This window comes from Gigantopelta aegis, chromosome 9 (genome assembly GCF_016097555.1).
Source record: "Gigantopelta aegis isolate Gae_Host chromosome 9, Gae_host_genome, whole genome shotgun sequence".
In the NCBI taxonomy this organism is placed as follows: Eukaryota; Metazoa; Mollusca; class Gastropoda; order Neomphalida; family Peltospiridae; genus Gigantopelta; species Gigantopelta aegis.
The window spans coordinates 28,630,865-28,640,910 of record NC_054707.1 but is presented as its reverse complement, the minus strand read 5'-3'; the positions used below and the strand labels follow the sequence as shown (position 1 = coordinate 28,640,910).

At 35.3% G+C, this 10,046-nt stretch overlaps 1 protein-coding gene across 1 annotated transcript in view; it reads right to left on the bottom strand.

The window, feature by feature from the left end:
• Positions 1 to 6,714: 6,714 nt before the first annotated feature.
• Positions 6,715 to 10,046, bottom strand: part of LOC121380774 (tetraspanin-9-like) — a 55,978-nt gene continuing 52,646 nt past the window's right edge. The window contains exon 8 of the mRNA XM_041509742.1: positions 6,715 to 8,065. Within this exon, the coding sequence (XP_041365676.1) occupies positions 8,000 to 8,065 (66 nt within the window). The 3' untranslated portion in view covers positions 6,715 to 7,999. The remainder of the gene's footprint in view (positions 8,066 to 10,046) is intronic.

Below are 10,046 nucleotides of genomic sequence, written 5' to 3'. Positions count from 1 at the left end.
ATGCCTGAAGGAATTACATCTGGAGGGGGGAGGGCACAATCTCTAAGAACGGGTTGCACAAGCCAGGTCAGGTCATAGGGCTTAACGTGCACATTCAGAGCAAGCTGTTGTAGCACCCGATTATCATGGGTGCAGGTGTCGATTTACAACAGCTCCTTTATCCAGGACAGGATGCACAAGCCAGAATTTTGTCTTTATTTATACAGAGTAGGACATAGGAACATATCCCCCCCCCTTCCCTCTCTCTCTCTCTCCCCCCCCCCCCCTCCCCCCCCCCCCCCCCCCCCCCCCCCCCCCTTCCTGTCATGGATGAAGGAGCTACAACAGCTTGTTCTGAATGTGCACGTAAAACCCTATGACCTGACCTGACCAGGAACATACATTTTTATCCTCAAGTGATTTTACTGGGGGGTGGCGTACAGGAATCAAGTACTTCAAGGTATGATCTGAAACTGGCAAATTACTGCTGATAACAAGTGGACTCAACTTTGGTGCTCTATGTTTCAGTATAGATCTAATATTTACAGCTGTGTTGAGTTGGTAACCAGTATCTGTACTACAGTTATAGATGCTGTTCTGAACTTGTAACATTTTCTCTACCTTCGGTCCATGCCTATCATACTGTGTATTTAAATAACTTGATCTCTTACAATAACAACAAAGTCTGTAACTGGTTAAATGCTGTTATTTCAACTCCAACATTGATAGTTACACACATATAAATGTAATACTCTCTTAGGTATATCTGACCTAAAGGCCTGATTCCACCTAACTGCGTCATGCTGCACTGTCACAATGCGTGAAATATGTTGGTAAATTGCTTTGTTTGCTGTAATGGTTAAAAATGTTTGTTTTGTTGAACGACACCACTAGAGCACATTGATTTATTAATCATTGGCTATTGGATGTCAAACATTTGGTAATTTCAGAGTCTTGGAGAAAAAACCTGCTACATTTTTCAATTAGTAGCAAGGGATCTTTTATATGCACCATCTCACAGATAGAATAGCACATACCATGGCCTTTGATATACCAGTTGTGGTGCACTGGCTAGAACGAGAAATAGTCCAACGACAGGGATCGATCCTAGATCGACCGCGCATCAAGCAAGCGCTTTACCACTGGGCTACATCCTGTCTCTTGCTGTAATGGAGTTACCATGAAAAGGTTTGCACCTTAGGATTGTGTTTTAAACAAATACACTGTCAATGCAGGAGGAAATGCCCCTGATGTAAAAGGAGCATGTCATACTTTTTGGTTTTAAACAATGGATTCCAATATTTTAGATCAGGTCATCAAGTGAATGCTATCTGCCAGAGTGTACCGCCACATGGAAACTCTTGATCAAAAGGCTGAATGTATGAAAATGTGGCATAAAACGCTTACATGGAATGAAGCCTTAAGTCTTCCATTGAGTGCTATATTCCAAAACAGAACAACAAGTACTAAAATACATTCTATTACAATAACAAAGTACACATTTGCTTAGAACTATAGATATATGTGAAATGGTGTTCACTCTTAAAGGTTCTTTACAATTAAACAAAATGGATATTTCTTTAAAACGACAAGTATATGTGACCGGCCTCGGTGGTGTAGTGGTTAAGCCATTGGACATAAGGCTGGTACATGTAGGTACGGAGTTCAACTTCCTGTACAGACTCAATAGGTAGGTTTAAGGCCACTACACTAAGTTCTCTCTCACTAACCATTAACCCTCAGTCCTCAACAGACAGTCCAGACAGCTGAGGTGTGTGCCCAAGACAGTGTGCATGAACCTTAATTGGATATAAGTACGGAAATTACTAGAAATGAATGAATAAATGAGTATATGTCAACTAGATTTCAATCCTAAAAGGTTATTCTACAATTACTAAAGATTCTACCATAGTTTGACACTCAATAGCCGATGTATTTTTCAAGCTGTGGTGTCATTAAACATTTATTCATTCCTAAAGATTCTCCCATTTAATAACAAATCAAACATTTAGTAAATAACTAATAATAATACTCTAAATGATAATATTTTAGCATTCTTAAAACTTAGCGAAATCCAAATAAATGACATATTAGTGACATAAAACTTAACCAAGCCTTAAGTTGTAGAGACGACTGAATATTATACTTTTTATCAATTTTGTAGTTATGCAGCTTACAGACAACTCAAATTTAATAGAAAATTGCAGCAATGTGAATGCTAACTACCTACATGTATTGTTATTATATGGTATAACCAATAGCACATGTAATCATTATTGTGTATTAAATTAATCACCAACAAAACAATTGCACAAATTTTCAGATACAGTCTAGTGTATGTACATAACTTTATATGTAGCGTCATGAAATATTAGTGTCTTGTATGGTTTCGCTAAATTCGCAAAAAGTTTATGTTCACTAGCATTTTCTGATTTTTAGTAATGCAACAAAGGGAAGTCATAGTGACAATAATTATACAACTTAGCTTTTCTTGCTCACAGTGACAATGTCAAATGAAGAATCAACTTAGCTTTTCTTGCTCACAGTGACAATGTCAAATGAAGAATCAACATTAAGTTTGTCCCTTTGTTGCTTGAGGTAATCATTGAACTGGGAACGACAATCTGACTTATGATAATTACACTGTCAATTATTGTAATCTTGATATTAAAATATTAAAACAATAACATGTTATGGAAACAATTTCCATATACTGACATTACTAAAGATAAATATTGTCTATATACAAACAAAATGGTTGTTGTGAGATTTGTGAGTAATAACAAAAGTATACATGTAATTCTGAGCAATCATATTTTGTCAGCTTTGGTCCAATTCCGGAAATATATATACATGTAATGCATTAAAATCTTGAGGCAAGATATATGAAAAATAAACATGGCATGTTGTACTATATATCACAATTGATACCGGGTTGCATACCACCATTAATTTTTGCATGCATGTCAATGCAATTTCTATGTCAGAAAATATTTGGTGAAAAATATTAAGACTAACGGTATATCATAAATTACAGGGTTTTTTTTTCACAAAGTCAAAACTATTGCTTTTGCTGACTTAAAACTTGACACTGAAAAGCACCACACCATCATTTCATTAATATTGGTAACATAGTCCGGTTCAGAAAATGAATCGGTAAATAAGTAAGATAAAAAGCTGAAAAATCTTTTCTAATCTTGCTTTGATGATATCAAACAGGTTGAGTAATATTTAAATAATCCATTAGTTTGAATGAAGTTATTTTAATTATACATACATACTGTGCATTTGGCACAAATGTATGCTCAGGCTCATGGGTGGATGACTCCAGATTTTTGTGGTCAACCTACATCGATTTTTTGCATGTCAGTTGCAGTCTGAATTTCATACGATTCACTTTTTTTTCTTTTTTTTTTTTAAACATGATCATAGATGTTTAAAATATGCATGCAATACCTGAATGTATAACAATGGTTGATGACAAAAACCGGTTATAGACTTAATCAGGTTGTAATTAAATTTCTGTTGCATTCATTACAATATGACATCATCCCACTGGTCCAGAAGTAGCAACATGAGTTTGTTAATTTCTCAATTAACGTAAAAATTACATTGTCAGGCAACATCATATCTGATGATGTCATTTTATATGAGCAAGTTGTCCTATTGAGCGTTATTGTTTATGGACCATAAATAATTAAAAATAAAGTATGAACTTTTAACGTTATTATTACTAAGTATGTTTTAAATTTAATTATAAGGATTATCTGTTATTTCTTTTACATTCATCTGGGTATGAACAAAAATCATCAGCAAACTTATGTGAGAATGGCTTCACCGATTCACAGAATTTGTGGACTGTTTTTTTTGCTATGTTCATACCCCAATGAATGTAAAAGAAATAACAGACAATCCTTAAATGTTACAATAATTATACATTTATGTTTGTCATGAAAGTTAAAGTTTGTTTTGTTTAACAAAACCACTAGAACACATTGATTAATTAATCATTAGCTATTGGATGTCAAACATTTGGTAATTCTGACACAATCATCAGAGAAAACCCGCTACATTTTTCCTAATGCAGCATGGGATCTTTTATATGCACTTTCCCACAGACAAGAATGCACATACCACGACCTTTGACCATTTGTGGTACACTCATGCAAGCACTCCACCGATTGTGCTAAATCCCACCCCACATGTCTGTCATGAAGTTATCACACCAGAGAAACTTGGGAGACTATCCTTAAAGTGTCTTAAAACATTTAGCTTGGCATCATTTACTTCCAGGTTGGGTCTAATTTAGACTTCGTGTCTGGATTATTATATTTATCATGTACAGGGTAAACACTACACTTATGTTGCAGGACTGACCTGTTGATGACCTAACACGAGCGTAGGAAGGTACCAAAAAGTGTGTGTGTGTGTGTGGGGGGGGGGGGGGGGGGGCACAAACATATATGTAAGAAAGGAAATATTTTATTTAACAATGCACTCAACAAATTTTATTTACAGTTATATGGCGTCAGACATATGGTATGGTTAAGGACCACACAGATATTGAGGGAGAACACCTTCTGTCGCCACTTCATGGGCTACTCGTTTCGATTAGCAGCAAGGGATCTTTTATATGCACCAGGCCTTTGATAAACCAGTCGTGGTGCACTGGCTGGAACGAGCAAACACGTATGTGTGTGTGTGTGTGTGTGTGTGTGTGTGTGTGTGTGTGTGTATATACATATATATACATATACACACATATAAATATATAAAAACCATTGCTGCTGATACAGAAGGGGTGGGGATACTTCCTACGGCAGTGTCTTAAATTAAATTCATGTCATACAAACTTAAAGAGTGGTTTAATGATTCTAAAATCATTCTCAATAAATGCAAAACCTAAAAGAACTCTTAAAACTGTTTTTAGAAATAAATGCAATATGGCTAAGCAAGACTGTTCCACAATTGATTATGTTGTGTTTTATGGCTGGTACACTGTTCCATAGTTTCTGACTATTCTTTCTGACTATTCTGTTAATAATTCAAATCAGCTGATTTCAGAAGTGATAATTCTCATGTACTCTCCCATATTTTCCTGTCATGGTCATATGGCCTAAACAAAACAAACATATTTGTTCAATAAAACATTTTATCTGGAATTGAATTTGGGGATTTGTTTTTAGGATTCCGCCAGTATCACAAAAATTATTTAATATAAATATTTTGGGATTTCAACTCACAATCTAAATTTCACAATCTAAATTCACAGCCTGATTATATATAGATTTAATGCCCACTTTTGTACCATTGTAATTTTGGCATTATATTTACAGTAAAGTACTTTTAGAACGAACACGCTTATAACAAACTACCGGTTAGAACAAACTAATTGTAGAGTCCCGGTTTTTCCCCCTATATAGTATTAATAAATTTTAATGTATAGAACGAACTATGTATAGCGAATTAACTGTTAAAACGAACCCATTTTTTGGTCAAAATTGTGAATTTCAGTGTAAATTAGTGCATATACAGTGAACTTATTTGCATCTTATCACTCAGTAGCATCAACGGCAATGCATCAAAAACGACTGTACTAATAAGATTAGTCAGATAATGTCCGCGTGTATTTACGTAGTCGATTGGCAACAATTAAGAGATTACAATTAAGAGAGAACAATTAACGGCATGTTCTCACTTCACTGCTATTGTTCGCTTGTTTAGGTCCCCATTGCTTCCTTGACAGTCACTTGCAAATTACCAGTCAGTAGCAATAGCGACAATGCATCCAAAAACGATTGCAGATAACGTCCGCTTGTCATTACGTAGAAGATTGGTATCAATTAAGGGATTAATGTATGGAGCAATTAACTGTCTGTTCTCACTTCACTGCTATTGTGTGCTTGTTTAGGTGCCGGCTTCCAACAATAAGACTGACACATGAAACTCACTATACAGGCATTGTAATTAGCGTTAAATGTTTTGAAGGTAGGTAATAAAAATATTATGAAATGTTGAACAGTATTCGGTAGATGCGCAATCATGACGGACACGATAACACTGTAAAGTTGATGTAGCTATGCTTGTTTCATTTGATTGCCGACATGACGCTCACTAAGCAGACGATAACACTATAAAGTTGATGTAGCTATGCCTGTTTCATTTGATTGCCGACATGATGTTCACTAAGCAGACAAAAATAAGCAACTTTGTTTCAAAACGTGACGGACTGAATTTGATTCAACATGTTGTATTTATTTGCATATTTTGCTTCTATTGGTGATAATAAATGAAATATTAAAAAAACCCAGGACTAATTCTTGTGTTTATAGTGTTTAAATTGTAAAAATCCAAAATGGCCAACTTCCTGAATGAAAATGGCTAACTTCTGTAAATGTTTACAACGAACTACTGCTATAACAAACCGATGGTCCTGGTCCCTTGCAGTTCATTATAAGAGTACTTTACTGTAATTGGTATTGCAGTCAAATCCGCTTAATTGCATAGCCTCAGTGTGTGTCAAATTTATACTAATAACCGGTATAACCAATTACCCGACAGAGCCCCATTTCCAGATTATAACCAACAGTAAACTTTACAAATGCCTTGTGGACAGTCTATCTTACTCTAACTGTAGAACACTGTCTGAATGCCGATACATGTATGCATTTCATTTGAATTGTTTATACATGTATTTTAAAATAATAATAAATAAAAATAACAGTATAAATGTTGTAAGATAAAATATTTTTAATTTTGTATATAGTAAGAGTGCCTCAGGTTTAGTGCCAAACATATTTTTATGATCAAGCTGCTGAATGTTAACAAACTGACCTACATATTTTAAATATAATAAACATTAGAAACAAAACAACTACCAGATCACAAGTTATCTATTTATAAATCAATACCCGGAATCTGGATTTGATACAATATATTTGTTGTTGACTGTAATGAAACATCATCAGATTAATTACGGAATGAGGATTAGCTTGATCAATGGTCACAATATCAAGAGTATTATAATAATGGCTAAAATGAATTTTGTTTAAAAATGGCAGATGGCGAGGGATAGTAAATCAAGGGAAATAAAACAAATGTTCATCACCTATTGGATGTCAGACATTTGGTAAATCTGAGTCTGCAGAGGAAATGCACTAAATTGTTCCATAGCAGCAGGTGATTTTTTTTATATTCACTTTCCCACAGACAGTACATCACATGCCATGGCCTTTAATATACCAGTTGTGAGGCACTAGTTGGAACTGGGGGAAATCCAGTCAGAGAATGGGCCCATCAAGGAGGTTTAATATTCCGTCCCAAGCTTTTTAGGCAAGCACTCTACCGAATGAGCTACATGTAAATCCTGCCTCTTGGCTACTGGATGTCAAACGTTTTATAATTCAGACATATAGTCTTAAGACTAAACCCGGTACATTTTTCCATTAGCAGCAAGGGATCTTTTGTATTCACTTTCCTACATACATATACCATGGCCTTTGATATGTCAGTTGTCGAACACACGTTAGGATGGAAAATACCCTAACAGAGAATGAGCCCACCGACAGGATTCAACCTTACGACCAAAGCACCTCAGGTGACTGCTCTACTGACTGAACTTATGACAGGATGTTGGTGACATGTGGGATTGGCATTAAATTGGCATCGAATGCGAGTATAGTAAATCGAGGTGACACTGTATACTAGATCCATTTTGACACAAGTTGGTTTGTACCTTTCTAAGAATATCATTAAATCATCATCTAACTTTCACTTGTTAGTGTCTTAAACCTGCCTCGGACCTCTTGTAAATGTTTACCATAATTTAAAATAATAGTAAGCTACATCTCATCATAGAATGGGCTGGCAATCATAGTTAAAAGTTATAGTCACGATAATAGATATTTAGAGCAATAGAGTGCCAAGACATATTTTATGGCATGAGTACCCGAATCAAATGAAAACCAGCTCAAATGCGATACACTGAAACCATAATGTCTTTCTTTCAATTCTGCAGCAATCAGAGAAGGAACTTTCTGTTTCTGAGGTAGCAGAATAATACAATAGCCGCAACCATACCCAGAATCTAAAAAAAAAAACAGAAAGTAGAAAGACTTGAAAGTTTTTATAAGTACAGGTCTTAAATTTAAAAATATTTTGTTACAAACTGGAGGAACTCATTACTGCACTAAATAAATAGTATGGGGTTTTTTCTGGGTTTTTACTATAGTCGAGCATTGATGTGTCACACTTGCTTGATATATCGCTTGTATCAATATGACTGGCCGGTCGAGGCCAAAAGATGCATTAACTATCACGTTTTTATCTTGGTTGAGTCGATATTGTTTGTGTCGATATATTTTTGGATCCCAACATAGACTTTTATATGGAAAAATGTGTCTATGTGTAAAATGTTTCTGACCAATAGAGCCTTTTCGATGATTTAACATACAAATTAAATACATTTTCTTATTTAAAATATCAGTGTCTGTATTTACAAGGTGTTTGTTTTGGTCCTAATGCTTGTAGTAGCCCAAACAGGATTTTACCTCCCAATAATTTTGTACGTACAAAAAAATATACATCGCGAATTAAAGTAAAACATTAGTGCTACAAATATTAGTATACGACCGCAAACACATTCGATATACAGACACTGGTATTCTAAACAAGAAAATGTATTTAGTACAGTGTTTAATTTCCTTTCATATAAAAGCAGATCTAATCACAATTGCGGCTGCCATCTTGATTTTTAAAATCCATATGCCAATATTTTGGCTTCCATGGCAGGATACATAAATACTTGATTTACGTTGCTAATTCCATAATTTTAGACCTAAGGAATTTAATAAACATACTAACAACAATTTATATATATATATTTTTTTATACTTAAAGATCATATATGGGACCCGTTAAGATAGAAAACCTCTATAGGGTAACACAATCCTGCACAATTACATATGTCAGTGCATGAAAACAATGCTTTTAAACATTTGCAAGGTTTGTATGCCTTCTTGCAGCCACATCTAATGAGATCCATACTTGATTTGGCTGACTCTAGAGGTGCTGTCAAGAAAGGAATCAATTGATCATTGGAGTCCTTGGTCTACTCCCAACCACAAACGTTTGGTAGCTGTTGTTTGGTTACCAATGATTGGCCCCAAATATGGCCTGTTTGGTATGTAGCCCTCTTAGTACGTCTAGTATGTATACGATCTAGCTGCCTCACTTTGACAAAGAGTACTTTCTCTGCCTGATCCATCTGGGTGTTTTCGTTTATAATGTCATAAAGAAACTGATACACCTTTAAAGCTGATCTGTGATGCAAGCGGACATTTGGGACAGACACAAAACCTTTTTTGTAATATCACGAAACGCTGTGTTCTGTGCTGTTTCTCCCCAATACTATGGAACAACTTTTGTTCTCCTAATTTGGTTGCAGTGTCATGAGCTGATATCATCATATAGTTTCTTCTCATGCCATAGACAATCATGAAGAGAAAAAAGTATATAAATTGGCAATTGTAAGGACCGTTGTGGTCCTTACAATTGCCAATCTGATCAGCACTTTCTTATGTTATGGCCATTCTGTGCACAATGGAGAGCATGTAACAGTAGTCTTGTGTTGGCTTATCATGATCACATGGTGCCAGGTCAAGTCACACGGTACACCCATTTGAACACACAACAATTGATATATTGTGTGCTGTGCATCTTCTTGCCTTTAGTGGATAGTGTTGCAATGCAGTGTGACTATTGTCTGAACCAAATTGTTAACAACTACGAAAAATTACTCTCCTACCTTTAATTGCCATTAGATTTCCTCCAAAGTTTGTTCAGACAGAAATCTTGAAAAAACCATTACAATGACACAGATTCCACATACCAGATGATAACTATGTCACCTATATCGACTTCGCTGAGAGCGCATAGGGCAAAAAGCATGTAATTTTGTGCCAGCTGCCATTTTGACTTTTTATGGAATATTCTTCAAGAGATGTGAAAGGATCTAACAACATCATAACATGTTATGATATAAAAGCAAACGTGATGACGTCATATTA